We start from the raw sequence: 24129 nt of genomic DNA, 5'->3' as shown, positions 1-24129 counted from the left end.
GTCATAACTTCTCACACAGTTCCTTAAACATTATAGTAAAAATGTTTGTTTGTTTTCCAGTGATTGACCAGCTATATCCCAGTTCACATATAGAAGCATGATGGACTTTTAGCATTTTTGTCAATTTCACTATAAATTTCACTATAAATATAGAGCTATGCCATAATTTTTCATACACTAGTTTTTATACCTGAGGTTGCAAACTAGTGACTCACGGCATTCCTGATTTGTTTGTTTGCCACAAATTGTGGTGGTTTTTTTAACTGAATCTGAATACATTAAGACAGAACATGAACACCTCAGTCTCCAATCCTACCTAGCACTCCCTAATGCCATGCATTATACCTGGCTCTATTCACATGTACATGCACCTTCCTGGTTTCTCTATATATGAACTGAATTACTAATAAGTTTAGTTTAAAACTGACTCAGTACCTGAAAATCTGTTCAATCATGAAAATTTAACTTAAGAAAGGCAGGGTCCTAGAAATTACAAAATACCCTCATTCATAATTTTGTAATCACATTTTATTAACAAGGCCCAAATGAGGCACAGATATTCCCACTGAATCAGGTGTTCCCACTGAATCAAGTGTAACACCAAATCCATGTCTTTTACTCCTAGAAAAGAAGACTTTTCAGTCTATTTACTTATTTAACCTGGTCAGAACTGTGTCATCGTCTTGCTTCAAGCCCCACATAGTAGCAGCAAAGTAAAAAAGCTAAGGAGGCAACAGAACGTCATGGCAGTCAGATGTGATAGCTTTAAAAGGATATGAAAAGCAAGATAGACCCTAAAAAATGATGGAAGTAGTCTAAAAGCAACAATAATGTATGCTTTGGTGTAAACTATTTAGTGTAAGAATAAATGGTTTTAATTACAAACAAAAATGCTGTTTTTTGTTTAGGAAGGCAGACAAAAATTTGCAGGCTTTTTGTCTTTTTAGTTTTGGATAGAAAATCTTTCTAAAGATTGCTGCTTAAATGGGTTAACTCAGCTATACCAACTATAAGTCTTAAAAAAGTACCTAAAAACTATATACATACCCCAAGTTCATCTAAAAACATGATCATACGATGTTTGTTGCTTTTGATGAATGGATTGACACCTTCCATGTAGGGCTCCTGAAAAATAAAATGCTTCTATTATATGCACCAGAAACAAACCACTGTTTGACCTATTAGATTGGTGCAAAAGTAATTACAGTTAACAGCAAAAATTGCAATTACTATCGCACCAAATTAATATAGCAAAACCTACACATGTAGCAATACTTCTTATAAATTAGGTGTAGCAGCAGCAACACATTCACAAGAATTAATTAAATCATATAATGACAGTATTTTCCTTCTAGTATATAAGCAAATGGCTATACAGAGGAGTATGGGTATTTTTAATGAAAGAAAATTCTGGACCCAAGCACAAATCACAACACATAGCCTGGCAGACACAAATTGCTTACATATAAATTCACTCAACCATGGCCCCAAATCATAGGTTCGAATCCAGCAGAGATTACAGGGAATTAAAATACAATATAATAAAGACTGCAATAGGAAAATATCTTATTTGTAACCTGCCTCAAGATTCAGATGAATTCAAAACCTAGGCCATACACGTAGTTAACTGCTCATCATACTAAAATCCTGACTACTTAAAACCATGCTATAAATAGGGAAAAGGTTAAGATTAACACACACTTTCAAAATCAGTAAGAAACTCAATGAGATAAGGACCTCAATAGGCAATTCCAAAGATAAAGACATGAAAGTCTCTCTAACAGTAATAAAATAATGAAACACAAAATATTATGCCTCTCAAATTGGCAAAAAAGAAAAAAAGTACAGTATCCAATGAGTTTTGGCAAGGCTGTGAGGAGCAACAAAAGTATCTTAAATTGCTGACAGGAAATTTTGTAACATAGCAAAAGCCTAAAACATGTATTTACTTAGTAATTTTACTCCAAAGTTCAGCTAATAATTGAACAAGTATGAAAGGAAATGTATGCAAGAATGTATGTTACAACAGTAACAGGGACAAATGGAAGCCATCTAAATATCCATTATTAAGAATAATGAAATAGTTATCTATTTCCACATATGGCAAGAAGTCTGTCATGTATTAGGTAACAAAAGCAGGAGGCATGATATAATCCCAACTGAATATTAGTCATTATCCTTAGTACAATTATGTGTAGGTGTTTAAAAAAATAAAATCTTGAGTTTTAACATTTACAGTGAATGTTTGTGAAATTTTTCAATGAATTTTTGTATTAAAATGTACTCATTGATTATTTTTATGTTTAAAAGTGGGAGAATTTGAGTATACTGGACCTTGAAAAATTTGTTTTCTATGATGGCTAAAGTGGTGTTTTTTAAAGTTCCACTATTAAAATGTAAAATTTAAACAAGATGCTTTAAAAACAAACTTACCAACAAAAATAATCTTTCATTGCTAAAAATTTCACTGCTAAAAATTTACTTAAGCCATAATTTACGGTTTTATCATGTCAAACTTGCATTCATAAATTACATTTTAATGTATTAAAATATTTTTACCTTAGCTCCAAATTCCACAAGATTTGCTAAGTTCTGCACAGATTTAGCCACTAATATCAGTGTTCTTGCAGCTATAGGAGATGGAGAGTCTGTAATAGAATTGGGCACAGCTAATGACACCAAGTCCAACAGCACTTCCAGCTAAACCATTATAAATTTAGCACTTTAATATTTCTTTACTGTTAAACTACTACCCATTCTTCCATTCAGAACTCAGAATGTTTTTTTGAAAAATTTATAATCTATAGAATTCAAAAGAACTTGAGTTAAAAGAGAAAAACTGAATATGCTTATCAGTGCTTCTAGGCTTGCGAAAAGGGTACTACAAAACTCAGCAATTTCCAATGGTTGATATTATTTCAAAGAACCTCAAAGCTTTACCTTTATCACTAAAAAAGACTGTCACTCCTCACATCTTTTGTGACAGTTCACAAAGCTAATTTCAACCTACTCAGGTTAGCAATCTGAGCAATTCCCTGCTCCCAACATTATTTGCAGTCCAAATAATTCGCTTAAAGCTCAAGCAGCAAGATAAAGTCTAGGACCTCTGCTTTATTTTGAGGAGAAAAGCATGAAATTTAATAAACTTTTAAAATATTTTAAAGGTAAGTCAGGAAGCATTTCCCTGTGGAACACAGATAGTAGGATGTAAATGAAAAGTATTGTTGACTATTAAATGTAAGCTCTGGAACTTAATTATTTAACAGTAAAATCCCATAGATAATCTACCTGACTGCCTAGTTTTAGATAGTGTTGTCTGAGGCGAACGTCCAGATAAATCTCTCCAAAAGAATTTCAAACCCTTAATCTTAATAGATTTGTAGATTTAACCACGTTAGTAGCAATAAAAGATAATTACAGAGATGTGATGGCTATACAGAAGTAAAAAGACATTCCAAAACATTTTTAGTACAATTTTGAGCTTCAGATTATTAAGGTAAAAATGGTTCTGGTTCCTACTGTTTATAATGGTTCATTATTACATTCAAAGTCACAAATATCCCTGTTATCCTTTCTTTGAAAGAAGCTTGTAACACCTGAAAGTCATCTCAAAATGGATATATGGGTAATAAAACTGGATCAGGTTTACCGAAGTTTAAAATGGCCAGTTTACACTATATAACTGGTGACTTTAAAAATCTCTAACGGGAGGAACCAGGACTGCTTTCTTCGTAAGTACTCACAGAACACTATTCCAACTGTAGATATCATTTAATTTGATCTTGAAGATCCAGCTGGCAGCAGTCTAGCAATGGGCTAAGCAAAGCTCTTCCCAACTTAAAAAAGCCAAGTTGCAGACTACAAGAAGTCATTTATTATAAAGGTTTGAGACACAATAGGGGTAGAAAAAAGGTAGAATGTGTGTAATCATATCATCTCAGACCAGATATGAGATGGAAGAAAAGAAACAAAAAGAAAAAAGCCCAAGAAGCACAAGCACAAGGAAGGAAGAAAGGGTGCTTTGGAATACTTTATATATGCCATGACTAGAATTGGATAATCAAAAATATATATATATTTAATTTCTTTTAAGAGTATTCTTACTAAATAGTATGAAACTTAATTCTAATATTTTGTATTTCAAAATTTATCAAAAGCTGATTACCTGAGATGATATTGAACATCCGTGGATTCAGGATGGCAGGACAGATGAGTCGAAGAAAAACAAAACCACTGAATGGGAGGGAAATTTTTTTTTTTTTTTTTTAGAAGACACCTATATAATGTGTTACATTAAAACAGTACGTATAAACAGAATTTTTAGTACTCATAGAACCATAAAATTCACTCTAAACCAATAAAAGAAAGCCGAGACACAGAAAGCTTTAAGAAAACAGTAAGCCAAAGCATCATATTTTAAGAATATATATGTCTGCTTCTTGAATGTATTACTCACTTTTCCCAATTTAGAATTTGGATTAACTTTGGGAAAATGTTGTTTATCTGTAGTATTTACTGTCTTGCTTACTATTTATTATTCCAGGCTAGTGGTCATTTGATACTTAGAGAAAGTAGTATCCTCAGGAACCCTAAGAATTTCTGAAATACCACAGGAGTAGAAATAAACTTTTTATATAAGCATAGTTCTGTACAGTTTTAGAACTTCAGATACCTTCATTTCTTACTTTATTTAAACAGAACAGCCTAAGTTGGTTGCATTGATTTTGTTGATGATTCACATAAAAATAAGAATCCATTGCACTAGAGAAAAAGTGACTTATTGATAAATGAAAACGTCTATAATAGAACACTGGAAAGGTTTTTTTTTTCCTTTTTCTTTTCTTTGAGATAGGGTTTTGTTCTGTCACCCAGGCTGGAGTGCAGTGGCCCGCAATCACAGCTCACTGCAACCTTGAACCCCTGGGATCAAACAATTCTCTTGCCTCAGGCTCAGAGCAGTTAGGACTATAGGTGCACATCACCATACCTGGCTGATTTTCTTTTTTTTAAATTATTTTTGTAGAAAGCAGAGTCTCGCTACGGTGCCCAGGACAATTTCAAATTCCTGGCCTCAAGCAATCCTCCTGTCTTGGTCTAAACGTGTTGAGATTACAGGCTTGAGCCACCGTGCCCAGCCTGAAAAACTTTTAAGGCAAGACATTAGGAATTCTAAAGTTTTAAAAAGTTGTCAAATTACAAAACAATAATAGCAAAAGCAAAAATTATACTAGCAGCTGTCATATATGATTTTATCTGCTAATTTTACTTTGGGACAATGTCAGTGTTAAAATGAAGCTTGCATAGATACTCCTATTCTGCCTCCTTTAGTCACTGGTAGGGAGGATATGTTGTCATGTAGATAATTTCTCTCTAATTTCTTTTTAAGAAGAATCCACACTAATAACCTCTTACTTGCCCCATGTAAAGACAAGCATTATTCCTAAAATAATGAATTACACAATTCCTTGTACAGATTGATAGACATAATCCATGTAAAGACAAGCATTATTCCCAAAATAATGAGTTACACAATTCCTTCTAGAGATTAATAGACACAATCTCTGTTCTCTGTTAGAGTGGATTACTCTATTTCTTAGCATTTACCTTTGAACATGTACCTGTTTGCTAATTTTTGGACTCTTAGAAAGTAAAGATGTTACTTCTCAAACAGCGTTTATAGAAATTTTAATATATTGGCTGGGCATGGTGGCTCATGCCTGTAATCCAGCACTTTGGGAGGCCAAGGTGGGTGTATCACCTGAGGCCAGGAGTTCAAGACCAGCCTGGCCAACATGGTCTAACCCCATCTCTACTAAAAATACAAAAATAGCCAGGTGTGGTGGTGCATGCCTGTAATCCCAGCTACTTGGGTGGCTGAAGCACGAGAATCACTTGAACCTGGGAGGCGGGGGTTGCAGTAAGCCGAAATCACACCACTGCACTCCAGCCTGGGCAACAGAGCGAGACCCTGTCTCAAAAAAATAACAATTAAGTCTTTAATTTGGACTTCCCAAATTTAAAGAATCTTGTAAACTTTACTTGAAAATATTGTGATAATTATACATAGTAGGTCTATGAGCAACTTTGGCAAAAATGCCCTAAAACACCCTCTTGCATGAAACAGTTTACAATTTCCTGCTGTGTTTGCTTAACAGTTAAGTTGTTTGAAACTTACAAATTTATAGAACAGTTTTAATTTACATCTCACACATAACTGTGCTGGAATATTATGCTTGTAATTCTTTTCTGTTCCTTCCAATCACCACTAATGCCAAGAAAAACAGAATCTGTAGTTCTTAAATATTATGTCATATCATAACCAAGAGAAATTTTACCTGCCCCCCAAAAAAAGAAATAGAAGCCCCTTGACAAAATTTAGGTTGGAGGCAGGATTAACACACATTTTCAAAACAAACTGTAATAATGGTGTTAATGGTTGCCTAATTATTTTAAATATAGCATGACATGACATTATATATTCTAAATAACAAATTATATTATTAGAAAACTGCTGTATTCCATGACGCTTTTGCATTAAACTTCCATTTGCCTGGAATTAGTTGGGGTATTGGTTGGAGTATGCTTAACAAAAGCAAAAGCCTACAATAAGACTTAAGGATATCAGATTGGGTCTTAGAAAGTTACCTTTAGTTCTGCCTTAGCCACCAGCTTTCTATATAACCTTAGTTCAACTTAACCTCTCCAGACAGATCTGCTTCTTCATTGGAAAAATAAGTTAGAATAATGATAATGAAATAAACTTACATAAGCTCCCAAATTCCATGGTTTGCCAAAACAGTTCTTCCTAATTATGGTACAATGAGCAGAATGAAACACAGCTTCAGAACTACATGTTCTGGTTACAGATTAGCTCAGAGTCACAGATTGTAACAAACCAATTAATATCTAAATTGGTCAATTACTGCTCATCTCTCTCACTAGCAATCAAGGTGTGTGTGTATGTATGAAGAATACTATATGAAGTTAGCTACAGATTTTGTTAGTCATATAACCTTTAGCCCCATCTTGTAAGGGTTTAAAAATCCCCAATACTTGACTATAAATGAATGTTCATGTTTTTAGAAAACGCAAAGGGTAGCTAAATCTCATAGTTACTTTAAGTTTAGGAGCCATCTGGACTTAGAAAATATGCAACAGGGCTTTGACATAAAAGCCAAAGAAAAAAGCATTGAATTGTATATTGTTATTCTTCAATTTTTCACAATTATCCACCTATCAGTATGTGATTTAACAAATGAATTGATGAGCCTTACCTCACAACTCTTGTTCTCATGGTGGTATTTGTAGGCCACTTATGCTGAACAGATTTCTGTAAACACCCATAAATATATCTCAATGTCCTGCCAAAATAACACAATCATCTCAACACAGAAAGCAAGTGAAAATACTGATCTCCTAGCAGCCAAAAGCTTAATTTACCCAAATATATCACAGTTTAATAAAACTGGCCTCTTCCCCCCAAAAAAGTATTTTGCCACAGGTAATGAGACATTCAGCAAGCGGTAAGGAAAACTTTATCCACTAAGTTTATCATCATCAATTTATTCAGTCAACTTCCTGACATTTACTTTCAGATATAGAGAACTAACCAGATGCAAATTCTGGGGGGAAAGATTTAGACTTGTTAACTTCTACCTGAACAAGTGAGTTCACTAATACTGGAGGCCTACAAGCATATTAACAGAGTGATTAGTCTATCGAGTATAGACTAAATGGATAGACAAGATATCTTTTACAATCTCAAATCTGAAACTATAAACCTCTATTCACTCCCCAAGCTACTATAATACAAACTAGACATATTGGCTTGTACAAAAATAATGGGTGGTTTTATTAAGACAGTTATTTTCTTTAAATACAATTCATCTTATAAAGATTAACCATGACTTTTTCAGAGTATAATAATATTAGGACAACAGAAAAACTTTCACGTTTTAGAAATAGAAATTTCTCAAGACATAGATACACGATTTCTTGTCAAATGAAAATTTCACCACTTACGGTGGAAGTATTTCTGAAGCCATGAATATTTTCTCCACAAGCTCTGAAAGTATGTTCAATAGGTGTGCTAAATTAGTGTTCACATCTTCATTTTTTTCTAACTTTGATGGACTTAACTAAAAGAAGGAATAAATCAATATAAATGCATGTTGGCAATGACAAATGCAAATGAATAGAGGAAAACAAGCAGTTGTAGTTTTCAAGGTTGTCTATTTTTCAGTATCTCTGTGTGTATTGATCTTTTTTCTTTGTATAAATGGCAGTTTTTAAGTAGTTTTCTCTATGGAACTCCTTCTGGTAGGTTTGTTACCATTTATTCCCAATTAGCCAACTGAAAAGCAAACAGTGGTTAGTCAATTCTATTTATTTGAGGGGAAAAAAAGCTGATTAAAAGCTTTTCTGAATGAGGCTTATTTAATGGCTAATAAAAATATCAAATGTCTCAGGCAGAATCACAAACCTTTCTCATAACTTTTCCTGTAACCCTTCTGATCTAGTGTCAGCAGAGTACATTTATCTATGGAAGTCGGAATTCCGTAGCCTATCTCTAAAGTCCAGAGACTCACTACCTACCTGCTGCACTTCTGTGTCATCCTTATGTTAGGCCAACTATGGCATTACCCCACATTTCCAGCATTAAATCACTAATTTCTTCCCTTCAAGTTATCAGTACGAATTGACACCTTCGTGCAGGATTAACATTTGCTAGGTCCCAGTGTCCACTGTCAAAAACAATTCGTTAAACTGATTTTTGTATCAGATCTAAAATATATTATTTCTCTGTAGTTGCTTTACCATTAAAATGAGAGAATATGTGTGTGAGATTCCACTTACTGTCTTAATAGTTTATTATGAATTTATACTGAAGCTTTAATAATCCTAAAAAGATGTTTTTTGTTTTAGTTGAGGTTATCTCATAATTCTCCTCTTGCAAAAAAACCTTCAAGGACAAACCAAGATGTAATGAAGTGCTACGTGGGTTATATAATGAGTCACTAACAAAACCTTCCATTTATCTTATGCACGCTTTCTGTAAGTAGTATATAGATTATTAGTACAGTAGAGGAAATGACAAAGTATTTTCATGAATTTCTGGTGCAACTTGATGGTTTTTAATCCCAAAATAAAGTACATCTTTTTTAAAAAGTCCATTTTGCAGAACATTTTTATAAATGTATTACAGACAGGTGTAACTGCTATGAGGAATAATTTTAGAAATTTAATATATTTTCCTTAAAATGTAATTGGCTACAAATTATTACCTATTAAAATATATTCTTTGCAAAAATACTTCTTAAAACATTAAATTCTTACCTCACAAGACTGCTTGCTTTCCATTATCTTTAAAATAGAGTCTTTCAAAGCATGATGAACAAACTGTGTAGCAGTGGCTTTCATATACTGCTCCATCAAGGTGCTTGCAAGTGTTGTGGCTCGAAATAGGGTAGTGGCTTCATCTACACAAATATTTACATTAGAAGATTATTTGTAAAGGACTGACCTAATGTGACCAAATTGGAAATTAAGTGAATTCATTTTACCTCAACAGGAATAGCCACTTAAATGTACTTTTTGCATGCAGCACTGAAGTACTAATTACAATGACATCCTATACTTCTACAGACTTAACTCTGTTAAGACTTTCATATGTATTATCTCATTAGAGCATAAACAGGAGAAGGGATTAACACTGCCATGTTCATATGGAAAAATGAAGACTCAGAATTGTTATATGACTTAAGATCAATTAGACAGCTAATGACAAAATTAGGACCATAAATCAGCTTTGCTGCCCATTGATCCCATGCTTTGAAATTTTGGGGTTTATTTACAATTAAGGATATAACACAAAATCCCAGTATAGATTAATTTATTAGCTTAAAACGTGCCTACTGAGTTTCAGTAAAATTTTAATGAAATACAAATGCTGTCAGAAAAGATAAACTCAGTGTAAAATAAGGACCACCATTTTATCTATTCCTTGACAAATCTATATTTTGTGATGAGGAGGAAATAGTTCTAAACTTTACTATTTATTTGGGGAACCTAGAAGCAAGAACTGTTACTGAATCAAAGTGCTTTGGTCTGTGTGGGGCGGGGAGGGTGGATTATTTTGTAAGCCATTAAAAGCACTGTGTCCAGCAGCTTGGGAACTACCTATCTATAAAAGTTAGAAATAAAATGCAGCTGACACCCAGCTTCTGTGTAATGAAGAAGTAAAAATTAAACAAGACCTGTAACCCCGGCACTTTGGGAGGCTTGAGGCAGGCGATCACCTGAAGTCAGGAGTTCAAGACCAGCCTGGCCAACATGGTGAAACCGCGTCTCTACTAAAAAATAAAAATAAAAAATTAGCCGGGTGTGGTGGCACCCAGCTACTCAGGAGGCTGAGGCAGGAGAATCACTTGAACCCGAGAGGTGGAGGTTGCAGTGAGCTGAGATTGCGTCACTGCACTGCAGCCTGGGCGACTGAGACACCATCTCAAAAAAAAATAAAAAATGAACAAGAGAATACAGTTAAATATGCCACTCAAGCCACTGATGTAGACACAGGTACCACTTTCTTGTGGCTTCTAGTACTTATCTGCCAAAACCTACATTAGAAATACCAGCTCCCCATAGTAACCAACATAATCAGAACTGACATCCAACTGCAATTTTTAAGGAGGGAAAACAGAATAACTTATTTTGCAATATAATTTAACAATTTAGTATATTCAGAGATAGAGTCCCTATATCCTTGATATAAAATCTAAACCCAGTTTCTTAAAGTATCACACTAACATAGCCATACTATACCTTCCATGCTTATTTCTCTGTCATTTAGTGTGCATAACAACAACGATTCAAGCTTTTCGTGAAGAAAAATCCTCAGTAGGATGCTGGCCAGTAGTGTTCGGTCTTGTCCACATACATGTGATAAAGCATAGACTACATGAAGTTCCTTTTGCAGTATAAGCTAAAATGACATTTTAAAAGACTGTTTAAAGTACACAGCATTATAAGCATGCTCCATGAGACTAACAAGAAATATGTTCTTTCACAAATTCTTATATTTAAAATGATGTACCATTGAATAAATTTATTTAAAATAGAATGAATTCGTAGTCTATCTATTTCTACCAAAATTACACTATAAAACAAGGTTTTAAATCTTCTCTGGCGTCAGTGTGCTACTAAGCTATGAATTACTATGTTTAGCTTCATGGATCTTTTATTAAATGTTAAATGTTTCTGTTAATTCCAACAAGAACAAGACTGATAAATAATTTAATACCTCTTTAAATTCACTGTACTCTTCTTCTGGCATGATTTTTTCCATAGAGTATCGTGCTCGAACACGCAGGGACCCTGGTTCAATACCTTTTAATGGTATATGGGAGCTGAGCAGAAACCATTCATCTGTGGCATGCCCTTTCTGTAATCGGCTCAACTGGCAGCGCATAAATACTTGGGAAGAAAAACAAGCAATTATTGTCTAAAAAGATAACACGATAATTAGTCATCCAAGTAAATTTTCCTGGTGTTCGGTCTTCCCTATGGTGTTAAATGCTTTTCATTAAAGGAGTTTTCAGTAACATCACAAATTCAATATTTAATTGTTTCATTCACTTACTGAATGTCTACTATGCACTAAACTCTGATAGGTAGAGAGTATAGAGATGATTGAGATGTGGTCTTTGAGTTGCATAGAGGTCAGTTTAGTCAAGAAGGCAAGAAATCAATTATGTTTCAGCATTGATAAGTGCTGTTAACAGTGGTGAATGCTATTCGAGTACAGAGAAATAATATCTAATTCAGCCTGTGGAGGTGAAAACTCCACTTTAAACAGGTAACCCTTGAGCTGACAAGATCTGGAGGTGTAGCTAAGAAGAAAAGTAGTGAAAAAAGAAAAAAGAGCACTTCAAATATAAGGTATGGCCTTCCTTCTGTGTTACTACTATGGGGTTTGGATTTTATCGTAAAAGTAATGGAAAACTAAAATTACTACAAAAAATTACAGAATAAACATTTTATAGAGAAATATTCAGGCTTTGTTCTGTCTGTTAATACATATCACTTCCTTCCCTAAGCCTGAGTTTTAAGAAGCTATTAACCTAATTCACCCTGATGTGAATCGGTAAATCCCACTGTCAACTGTTTTAGCAGCAGGATGGAAGGAGTTGTGCTGCTGAGGACAGGAACTGGGAGCCTTTGACTACCAGAAGTGAATAAGTGACATATTCAAGTTTAAGGGAAATTTTTAAATAGAATACTTTTTTACTTGTATGCTAATGTAATCCCAGCACTTTGGGAGGCCGAGGCAGGCAGATCACCTGAGGTCAGGAGTTCGAGACCAGCCTGGCCAACATGGTGAAACCCCGTCTCTACTAAAAATACAAAACTTAGCCAGGCATGGTGGCAGGCGCCTGTAGTCCCAGATACTCAGGAGACTGAGGCAGGAGAATTGCTTGAACCTGGGAGGCGGAGGTTGCAGTGAGCCAAGATCACACCACTGTACTCCAGTCTGAGCAACAAAAGCAAGACTCCATCTCAAAAGAAAAAAAGAAAAAAAAAAAAAAAAAACAGGAAAAACCTAAAAAGTAGAAAGAAGGGATGAGGGCAAGCCCTACAAAAAGACCACTCTACTCACTTCCTTATTCTTCCTATTCATTGGAGAAAGAAGGGTGGCTAGATATTTTAATCTTAATTGCTTAACAGTATGTACAGTTGAACCGTGTTGGTCTTTTTCTATCTTACGTATATTCTTTCTTGATAATCAATACTTCAAGAAGTACAGAAAGAAACTATCTCAAATTATACTACTTGCATTTCTGTTTTTTTAATTTCTATTTTAAGACTTTCATTGTGAATTTTAAAAATATATAAAACATGCTTTTTCTATTTTAGAAAGTTTCTGTATCAACTTACAGATATCAGGATCTTTGCTTTTCTTTGTTTTATTACTAAGAGTTATTTCAAATCTATTGATGTCAGGAGGAAGATCACTAAAGAAGCAAGGAGAAAAAGAATTAACAAAATGTTTTGGCATCAAACTACCTTATTTCTTTAGTTCTAGTATCAAATAAACTCCTTATTTCTGCTTTAAAAAAAAAACAGTGAGTGTGCTAGACCTAAAACCAGATTCACAACATATTTTATTATTTGGTATACAGAAGACACGCAAATTACACACTTTTCCTACCATCTTTAACCTCCTAAACTAATAATTCATTCAAATAAGTACTGGAAACCCTAGTAAATGTTTTGTATGTGTGGGTTAGTAAATGTTTTTTGACTTGCTAATTCATGTTAATAAACATGTGGAAAAACCAAGCGCATAGCACCTCACAAATAAAGGTGAACAAATAGAACAGAAAACAAAATACATTTTATATATATATATATAATGCTATTAGAACACCTGGATATGGTACCTTGTTCTGATGGTTTAGATACAGAGACTAAAAAAATAGAAAGAAATGCAATATGGTAAAAGAAAATGATTAATGTAATGATAAAATAAAACTTACTCAAAGACAAACTCTTCTGACCATACTGGGTTTTGCCCTTCCCTTGCATGAGTTTTTGCTACTTGGACACTATTCAGGTAGATGTTACAATATGGATTAGTAAAATGTTTTACTGGGAGTTTATGGGCTTCTTCAATATGTAAAACAAGGCTGCTGACCTAAAAAAAAAAAAAAAAATTATTACCCCAGATTTCTAGAATTGCACTACATTTCAAAAGCAATTACTCTAAGATACAAAGCCAAAAATAATGACTTATTTTCCCCTTTTTTCAAAAAATGTGAGCTTTGGTTATATATTTGTATATGACATACTTAAAACATTCAAACCTTTAAAATAATTCTTCCCACCTAAAAGATAAAACAATGCAATTTTATTTTACAAGTTATTTCTCCCAGTATATTCTTGGAGAAATAATGAAATACACCTTTTCTACCATAAAACAATAAAGAGAAAATGAAGTTAAGAAAATTCTTTATCAATATAAGTAAACAACTGTCACTACTCAAATCAAAATCCCGTATGTTATATAATACTTATCTGGAAGATTCTATAAAAGAGTTCCACAGCTAAAAATTTTTAAAACACTGACTTTACCCTCTTATTTTATAGGAAAGGATACAAACCTAAAGAAACTAAGTTATTTGTTAGTTTGGATGCCAAAACTCAGATCATCCACCTTCTAGTATCAGGTCCTCTTTCTCTGTTGCCATATACTACTTGTGTGGCCTTGGACAAATCCGTCCCTCTAAACCTCATCTTTCTAATATGTAAGTATAAAGTCTACGATACAGGTTGTAATAAGGATTACAAACTAGTTATCCCTCAGTATCTGTGGGGGACTGATTCCAAGACCCTCCACCTCTCTGTCCTGGCAAATAACAAAGCCCAAGATGCTCAAGTCCTGTATAGAAAACGACCTAGTATCTGCATAAAATCTATGCATGCCCTCTTGTATGCGGTAAATCATCTCTAGATTACTTGTAATACCTAATACAATGTGAGTGCTATGTACATAGTTGTTATACTGTATCTTTTTATTGTATTTTTTTCTGAATATTTTTGACCCACGGTTGGTAGAGTCCACTGATGCAGAACCCATGAATAGAAAGGGCCGACAGTATATGTAAATCACAGAATCGCACTGCCCATTGATATATATAAAAAGTGCTTGAGAGATGTTAGCTATGATTATATTAAACCTGCAAATGTCAGTTTAATGGCTCAAGTTTCATACAAAATACAACTTGCTCTTATTAGCAAAAATCCGATCTGATTTTTGATAGCTTACAAAATGTTACAATGTTATGAAGACATGGCGATTGTGTGTATACTTAAATTTCCCTGGGGAAGAGCCAGACTTTGGGTTACAGGGACTATTTAGTCACCTAAATATCAACCATTATCCACTCCCAGTAGAACACTATGTTAATCACTCAGCTTATCAGATATTCACACAAAGAGAACAGGAGACACTTTGGTCAGTAAATAAATATTGTACTAAACTTTCTTTAAAACCTCGAGAATGTCAAAATTTGCCTAACTTCTTCCAATTATACAAGGATTACTAAAAAGAAAAAAGCCAAGAAATGGAGGTTATAAAGTTACCCTTGTAAAGGCAAAAAAAGAGAAAGCCTAGCTTAACTCTCCACAAATCAAAGTATGGGGCATGTTACAGTTTCTACACTTGATCTTAGCCAAAAGGCCCAGAAGTGATTGTTACAGTTTCAAATAAGATTAAATATTTCCTAAGAGTTAAGCAGTAGGTTTTAAAAGCTGTTCTTCAAAATGAAAATCCCAAAAAAGTTTATTGGGATTAGTGCTATAAATCTGATGATCTTTTCAACGTTCTACTTTTTTGAAAGAGGCCAAAATAATTTTTTGAAGGAAAATTAAGTGCCCAACAGAACAGTTTCTGCTGTGTTGGTTTAGTGTTGTTATTTAAAGTGGAAGAATAATCTTTCTTATGTTTTTAACAGTTGGCATTTTGGACTAAGAAAGAACATTCTCTTTCATAAAGAAGTAACGTTTTCCTGCTACTGAAGCAAGTGGCGGCATGGCTTAACCCCTCATAAGATATGATGTCCAAAACAGTTCAGATAAAAATAAAATAAAAAGAGCAAAGTGTTAGAGCAAAATGTGACAATTAAAAATCCAAGAAAATTAAGCTTCACCTGACGAAGGCGTTTATTGGATGTCCCTGGACTACTTTTCCGTAAATTGCAAAATGCCTGCAGACCTTTCATCCAATCCTGCAAAGAAAAACATTTCAAAGAAATATACACTAGCTTATTTGGTTTCCAAATCATCAGTTGGGTTTTTTTTTTTTTTTCAAATTCAACAATTCTTTCCTTCTCTACACTGCCATTTCTATTCTCAGACTATACTGTACTTTATAACAATAACCAATAATAAAATAACAAAAATAACAAATAATAAAATAACAATAATAATAAAACAACCAAAACAATTGTAATTCTGTATAAATCTTTGTTTGAATTTATGTATTAAACACATCAACAAGTGGCCATTAATTAGCCAAAAAATCAAATTTACATTAAAGAAACTATTTCTCCCAAACAGATACTACCTTGGGGAAATTAACTGTCAATGTATAATTAAGCTGTTACACTTGAGGCAAGCTTAGGTGGCATTTAACTTGATACATTTTGTGAGAGAGGGAGAGGGCTGATTGTAAAACCAACTGATAATGTGATGACTGATCCCATGACAAGCATACTAATCTATACTTTAGACCATGATACAGGTAGAAATGTGTAAGGGGATTTGGGTTATTTTTAAGCTTTTCAAATATAACATTAGATTTTAAAAATCATTTTAGCCTAATATTCAAATCAAATTGCAGCCATATTTTTAAAATGTTTATCTAGTGCTTTGGGGAAAAGGAGAGAACTAAGGTTTATTAAAAATAAATCTAAATATTCACTTTGGTTTTTACATGTTTCTGGAAAGCTGTGTACTATTGCTTTATTCAATTGTCTTTAGTTTGTTGGCTATTTCAATGAAGCTGAACTTTATTAATATTTAGAGACTGTCTTTATATTACAGCAAATTAAAACCAAATCAGTTACCATAGCTTTTTGAAATAGAAGAGAATAACCAGAGACCCCCACAGCCCAACAAATCAACAAAAACTGGAAATACCATTTATGGAAATATAGAAATATTATTTATAAATACATTAAAACATGTTCTATGTCAGGCTTGCAAAACATGCTGAAATGTCATTATGGTATGTGACACATTTTTATTCAGAAAGAGGGACCATGGTAAAATAATTAGAAAATAGGATACTGAAGTTTAAATTTCTAACTCAATTTCTAACATTTAAAAAAATCATGTAAGTTACCAAAATGTTTTGAGCACTACCTTTCTCATCTAAAAATTAGGGATACATAGCCATAATATTTTATGTGCATTACATGTGAAATGAGCATTTAAGTGAGATATTTTATAAAGATGTGAAATATGACATTCAGTTATAAGCTCATTCAGGTTTATTCTGTGAGTCTCATGCTAGGATCTACTTTTAAGAGCATCTTCCTCATATCTAGGGTTGGCAAATTATATTTCCAACAAAGCCACTTTCACTTCTTAACCACCTTTAAGTTCCTTCGTTAGAGTATAAGCAGAAAATTAGCCATATTTGTATAAAATACAACCATATACTCCAGAAATACTACAGTTCAAAGAAAGCAAAAAAAATTTTTAAGACACAGTGTCTCAGTTTGTTGCCTAGGATGGGGTACAGTGTCTCGATCTTACTCACTATAACTCAAACTCCTGTGCTAATGCAATCTTCCTGCCTCATTCTATCCAGCGGCTGGGACTACAGGCGTAAGCCAGAACACCCAGCTAATTTTTCACTTTTGTTATAGAGGTGGGGTCTCCCTTTGTTGCAAAATATTTTTTAAAGAGTGTTTTTTTAAAAATATTATTTCTTCACACAATTACTTAATAGAAGCTATAAGAAGGACACTGCACATGGATCAATAGCTAATCTAAAGTAGACATTATATCTTGACTTGGCTTGGAGAATAGATTCCTAAAATATCTTTCCTTGTGTTGACTGACTTATTTTCAGACATGGAGTTCAACCAGTGAAGAATAATAATTAATGCTTGTTAGCAAAACTAACTGGCTTACCTTTGGATTATACTGAGATTATCTATAACCTTTATGCAGAGAGGATTTTAAATGAGCATTCTCAGTTGGTCTCAACATCATAGAGTATTTAAAGGTCAATTTAAAATGGAGTTTTCATTCCTAATAACCCTTCCCTGTGTTTGTTTCTGCATTTCTTTCAGAAAACTTTTTACATATGAAATCTCATTCCTTAAAATAAGAGATGATTAGATTTCAGGCCTTCTATCACTTTATCTTGAATGCAATCATTTTCTATTCCAGTTAATAAGAAAACATGGGCTAACATAAAAGTTTACGGTAGTTTGAGAAACAGTAATCTTACCTCTGCTTGTTCTGGAGTTTCTCCTGCAAAGTAAAAGATGTAATGTTCTTCACTAAAGTGCTGAACTACTATCTGAAAACAGTTTGGCCTTTAAAATAAAAACAAAAATTATTAGGAAGCTTAATAAAAAGTAGCAAAATATTTATACCAGCTTCCGAAACACTCAAAATTATTAACATGAAATTATAATTCTTAAATAATACTCCACTGTACCAGATCACTACTAAAAAAAGTCAGCTGTATATATTTTAGAAAACTTTATGTCAGCACTATTAAAATTTTGTCAGTATTTCAAAGTGTAAAGAAATTTCAATTAATTGTAAAAGACGTTAGAAATAAAGTTACAAACAAATTGAAGCTGAACTGCTAGAACTGCACACAGCTAATCTGAAAAGCTTTATACGCACATGAAAAAGACTAGAAATGTTCTTAGACCAAAAATGTTCTAAGTAATTATCTCTAAGGAGATTGTAGGTGATTCTGTATATTCAAATTTTTCTAAACTGATCATTTTTCTTCACCTGTTAAAATGGAAACATCATCTCCTCATACATATGCTTGTTCTAGAGTTTAAGTGAACAGTTGTGTACAAAAAATGTTCTTGTCTTCCTTTAGTATTATTTTAAATAATTTGATATGTAAGTACAATATTAGGTAATAATTTATATCACTTTTGGAAATGCGCTATCTTTCCAAATAGACTTGAAAATTATTGATAAAATCTTTATTAAGGGCCTGCATGTTTTTGGAACTCAATAAATGTTACTTCTGTTTCCTGCTTTAAACAAAGATTTTATATCATGCTAATGTTAGGAAGCCATAGCAAAAATACACAGAGGACAAGCTTAACACTTATTAAAGATAAAGACTATCTTTTCATGCTTTGAGAATGTCTTAAAAGTAATCATGGAAAATAGGAATTGGAAACTTCCAATTCTAAATGTTGCCTCTATCACACTAACCACCCTAGTTGGATAAAACTTAAAATAGTAATACAAAACAGAAAAACAACTGTTTGAAAGCACTGGAGAACAATCAAAGCAGCTAAGGTTTGAGGAGCCAAGATCATACTATAATTAACCCGACATTCTCCACAGCTTTTCCATTCAAGGCAGTTGCCAATTCGTAAGCTGTGTAGCTGAGACGCTAAGCAGAAAATAGTTGCTAAAAGGCTAAAAAACTAACTACAAATCCAGTAGTTTGATAGTGCTAGGAGAAAAAAAAATGAATTTCAGGCTTTCCATTGAGACCCCTGAAGGGCTGTGCCTTCATGATAACGGCAAACCAGAAATAGAACAGCCTTTACAAGATGTACTATCCCTACACCATCCGTAAGAACAATTCTTTCTGGACGCAATAACATTATTATCCATAGTTTCCATAGTTTTTCATGTACGATGTCTACCACTCAGTCAAAGTAAGCAGACACTACAGGCATCAGGATTAAATGGCTAAAAGTTAAGATGAAAAACCAGAAAGACATACATATAATCCAGATACTGAAGACAGACAAGACTTTCAAGTAATTATAATTAAAATGTTTAAGAAAATAGGTAACAAGAATTTTGCCAGAAACTGGATCTTTTAAAAAATGAAAATTCTAAATTGAAAAAAATGTAATAAAATGAAGTCTTGAAAAAGTGGATTTAACTGCAGAATGGAAGATTAGTGAACTGAAAGATCAGAAGAAAATATATAGGTTGGCACAGAGGAAAAAAGGATGAAAAACATAGAAAACAGCATGGGAAATAGTGCAACTTTTTTTTAACAGGACTCCAAGAAGAAAAAAGAATGTGGCAGAACAACTGTTTAAATTAGATACTAACCATTTAAATAGATACTAACCAAGAGTTTTCTAATACTGACAAAAAACATCAGGTCTCAGATTGATGAAGCACTACAAACCTAAGGATAATTTTTTTTTAATTTATAGTAGGTACATTTTAGTTTTACTGCTAAAAATATAAGGAAAAAGCTCAAAGCATCCAGAGAAAGTTGTGTGAGATACATTACCTCTAAAACAGAAACAATTTGAATGACAACGAAAATGTTGGAAGGCAGAAAACCATCTTTAAAATGGCAAAATAACTGCCAATCTTAAATTTAATATCTAGCAAAACATTTTCATAAATAAATGTAAAGCAATAAATACCACAGTGAGATCCAGCTATGAAAAGATGGTGTAAAAATTAATTACCACATGGATATTCACAAGAATAACTTTGTATCACTAAGACATCTTTCTAAGTAATGCAGTATTAAAAGTTAGAAGTTTAATACAAGGAAATGGAGTGCTTGGAGATCTCTTAATATTGAAAATAATCTGGAAAAATTGCACAGCTGTGCAACTAAAGCCATGCAAGAAAACAGCACTGCCATCCAACATTCGTTCAGCATCAGGCTGAGCATGCACACTAATCACCTACTGCAGAAGGTGGCTGTTAACTGTCACATTAGTCTTCATCTAAATGCTAAAGGTCGGCATATCAGGTTCTATGTGTACACAATGCAGGAAATGTTCAATGCCTGGCATTAATCTGGTAATAAGATATTAACATTCATCTATAATTTCACTTTTTGTCCTCTGGTATTTGCATCCTATGGTAATACATAATTTACCAACCTATTTTTCTACTTGTCCTATTGTATCAACCTATTTTTCTACTTGTCCTATTATATGGTCGTCTCATTTCCTTGAAATGTACTTTGTTAATGCTATTTGCCTGGCATTCAGTCTTTCTCACTAAGTGCTTCTCTATTTCACAGGAAGGCACTTTAAAAAAAATAGTTGATGGTAAACTAGCATACTTAGAAAAAAAAAATTTTATTGTTGTTTTTGGTTTAGTTTTGTTTGAGACAGGGCCTCACTCTGCCATGGGTGTAGTGGTACAGTCAGCTCACTGCAACATCCTGGCAGTTGTGAGCCTGGGCTCAGACAATCCTCATACCTCACTCTCCTGAGTAGCTAGGACCACAGGTGTGCGCCACCACACCTGGCTAATTTTTTAATTTTTTAAAGAGACGGGGGTTTGCCATGTAGCCCCAGCCTGGTCTCCGACCCCTGGGCTCAAGCAATTGGCCCACCTTGGGCTCCCGAAGTGCTGGGATTACAGGCGTGAGCCACTGCGCCCAGCCTTAAAAGAAAAATCTGTTTTCTAAATGAGAGACTTGAGTTTAGTTCTCATGAACATAACTTTTTCATACTAGGTTTCAGACTTGGTATCATTACATATAATTCATGACAAAGACTTTTTTTAATGTCTTCAAATTCTTTTAAGTCACCTTCAACAAGAAACTGCACAAGAAGCAAGCTACAATCTTATAGCAAGTGGTAAATGTATATTTATTGCTTTTCCCCCTACCAGACAGAAACTCCTTTCTTGTTACTAACCAGAACAGGAATCATTCAGAATCTTCAACTTGTGCTTCCAGGATCTGATCCTTCTTTTTACTCTAGCAATTATATCTCTTTTACCGTCAAGTGTAACGTGGACCTTTCTTTTGATTGTACCAACAGACTTCCAATCTAACTGCGTCTGTTCATATAAACTATATCAAAATAATGCTAAAGCTTTTCTTCAATCTTACAGATATTGTAATATTCATCTTAATACTTCCTTAAGATTCATCTAATTCCAGTTGTAAGTATCATTAGTGAATCATTTTTAACCTCATTTTTCCAAGGTTGAATTTCTGCCTTAAATCCATAAACTGTCAAAACACGTATCTTTTTGTATTGTACATATAATTTGACGAAGTTTACTCATTCTTCAGTAAATCTGCAAAATGAGAAGCATTCACCAAAAGTTTTTCTCCTGTAATCATAAACTTTCATCAAAACTTTTCTTTTGGACAGGTAACATACTTCAGCATCCAACAGTAGGTATTTTGATTCCATTTCTCACATAAAACTTAAAACACATGCAACTGAAGCAGCTTAGATTTTATTACAGCCTCCATTTCATTATATTATTTAATATGGAATTCAGGTCTACAGACAAACATATATATAATCTTGACATAAAATCTTTAAATGTTCCTATCATGAAGCCTTATCATCAGTCATAAACTTAACTAGCATTTCCATAGGACCTTCTTTGTTTCAAAGTATTAAAGAACTATTTAGCAATTAAATATATTTCAGGGCCTAGTGAGTTACATTTTTTTAAAATTATTTTTTATCTTATGAGTCTAATTACTTTCCAATGTTAGTCACTAAATTGCCCTTGTGGTGGGAAAATTAATATCTGTACATTAAGGCTAAAGTAGTAAAAATGAAAAATATATCAAATTCATTATGTTCTTTTCAAGAACCTCCTTATATATTTTATGATAATTAAAACAATTTTAACTTCTCTGTTAATCGAAAAAAGTAAGAAACAAAATGAGACATTTCTGCTTGAATATAAAAAGTAGCTTCATAATGAAGCTGTGAATAAAGTAACATTCAGAGTACCTGGATGATTGAACAAGACAGTAGGAAGTACTGAAGTATAGCCACTATAAAAAGCTCTCTGTCTCCAAGTGTTATGCACCAATTCTTTTGCCCCAATAAAATAATGAATTAGAACAGTTTATACAGGGATCATATGATTTCGAGTGTTATAATTTTTGAAATATAAAACATTTGTTAAATATCTGTACTACAATAGGATTTTACAACCACTAGTATCTCAAGGGACACCTATACTGATTAATGGAACACTGGTTAGGAAGCTCTGCTCAACTATCCAAATGAATTCATACCCATCCTCCAAGAATCAAGAGCCACCTATTTCATATTACTGATCTCAATAAAGTTGTTCCCAAAATATTCTACTTTTACTGTTTTAACTGTTTTCACGATAATAAACTACATTTAGTAGGGAATAGTGTTGTCTCTCCAATATCCATTTCACCCATACATATGGTAAGTAGAGCAGCCTCACTATTTGGGTGAGATCATTTCCAGCAACAGAGCTGGGCACAAAAGGGCCTCCTCATTCTATCAGGATAATCCCATTCCTTTCACTACCTCAGGTAACCCAAAACTAAAAATTGGTTGAGAGGTGGCTCAGTAGAATATTTTCAAGATTTTTTAATAATTATGGGAGTGAATGCTTACAGCCCTTTCTCTGGTGCTGTTTGCTACCTTGCTACCATGTAGGGAACTGGTTTGAGGAAGGATTCAACCCACAAGAAGGGTGCAGAGTACATTTTTTTAAAACCAAGAAAACATAAGAAGAATTTTTTTTTAATTTCAAATACATTTTTCCTATCAAGACAATTTTAAGATTATTTTTTAACGTTAACTTTCTTAAGAACTTGCATATAGAGTTAATAGCAGAATTGAGTGCACCTAGTACTCTTGGGTACACCGAGTTAAAGCATGTGAAAAAATCAGAGGAAAGGTGGCAAAGACTCAAAGTAAGTCACTCAAAAGATTGCTGGTTGGGGCAGGGAGAAAACATGCTTTATACTACAGGAAATGTCATGCCAAAGATTTCTGTGCAACACAATGGAGTAGACTTTATGTATATGTTAGTCTAAAATTAAGCAAGGAAGGCAAACATTACCTAGGAAGTGCATCTGCTACTTTTAGAAGATGATTTTAGGGCTCTCAAAATTGGTTTGCTTTGTTTATACCCACTATTTTATTATTAAGACAATTCCAAAAGAAAAATAGGAAACCAGTCTCTTACCTGCCAAAGAGACTATCATGAACGACATAGACAGAACATACACTGAGATCTATTAATCCTTTTGGTTTGGTAGCTCGTTTTTCGCTTTCAAAATAAATAAGTTGGGCATCACTACCCTCTAAGATAAAATATAAATTTTTCCAACGTTTTCCTTTGCCTGTTTAAAAAAAAAATTGTTTTCTCTTAGCCAAACAATTGTGAAATGCTACGTATTATTAAAATTAGTATTTCTAAAAATATGTATCAATTTTTATTCCAAAGCTTATGTAATATGCCAATTCTTACATAATGAGAAAATGCCTATAACAAATCTGTACAAAAATGCCTTTTGTTATATTACTTGTTTCAATCAGAGTAAATGCTGAGAATACCTTAACTATATCTTCAGAGATTTCATCATGATGAAATCATCAGCATTCTTGTTTT

At 33.3% G+C, this 24129-nt stretch overlaps 2 protein-coding genes and 1 pseudogene across 5 annotated transcripts in view; 1 reads left to right on the top strand and 2 right to left on the bottom strand.

Moving 5' to 3' along the window:
* The window catches only part of RASA1 (RAS p21 protein activator 1), a 122164-nt gene that overhangs the window by 3967 nt on the left and 94068 nt on the right, over positions 1-24129 (bottom strand). For both annotated transcript variants that reach the window (XM_003261578.4, XM_030816501.1), the window contains exons 11-23: positions 23704-23860; positions 18023-18110; positions 15708-15785; positions 13536-13693; positions 12934-13010; positions 11300-11472; positions 10822-10981; positions 9337-9479; positions 8023-8138; positions 7275-7361; positions 4166-4233; positions 2560-2648; positions 1048-1125 (exon numbers count right to left, since the gene is read on the bottom strand). In XM_003261578.4, coding sequence (XP_003261626.1) covers positions 1048-1125; positions 2560-2648; positions 4166-4233; positions 7275-7361; positions 8023-8138; positions 9337-9479; positions 10822-10981; positions 11300-11472; positions 12934-13010; positions 13536-13693; positions 15708-15785; positions 18023-18110; positions 23704-23860 — 1472 coding nt within the window. The remainder of the gene's footprint in view (positions 1-1047; positions 1126-2559; positions 2649-4165; positions 4234-7274; positions 7362-8022; positions 8139-9336; positions 9480-10821; positions 10982-11299; positions 11473-12933; positions 13011-13535; positions 13694-15707; positions 15786-18022; positions 18111-23703; positions 23861-24129) is intronic.
* Positions 1-24129, top strand: part of CCNH (cyclin H) — a 101088-nt gene that overhangs the window by 24989 nt on the left and 51970 nt on the right. The window contains exon 10 of one of the 3 annotated variants that reach the window (XR_004031243.1): positions 11347-11605. The exons of the other annotated variants lie outside the window; for them this stretch is intronic. The gene's annotated coding sequence lies outside the window, so the exon portion shown is untranslated. Of the gene's footprint in view, positions 1-11346; positions 11606-24129 lie in introns of those variants that run through there. 3 annotated transcript variants of the gene reach the window in all.
* LOC115832056 lies at positions 15133-15250 on the bottom strand (annotated as a pseudogene).

Source organism: Nomascus leucogenys, chromosome 2 (assembly GCF_006542625.1).
Source record: "Nomascus leucogenys isolate Asia chromosome 2, Asia_NLE_v1, whole genome shotgun sequence".
NCBI lineage: Eukaryota > Metazoa > Chordata > Mammalia > Primates > Hylobatidae > Nomascus > Nomascus leucogenys.
This window is presented reverse-complemented; position numbering and strand designations above follow the sequence as displayed.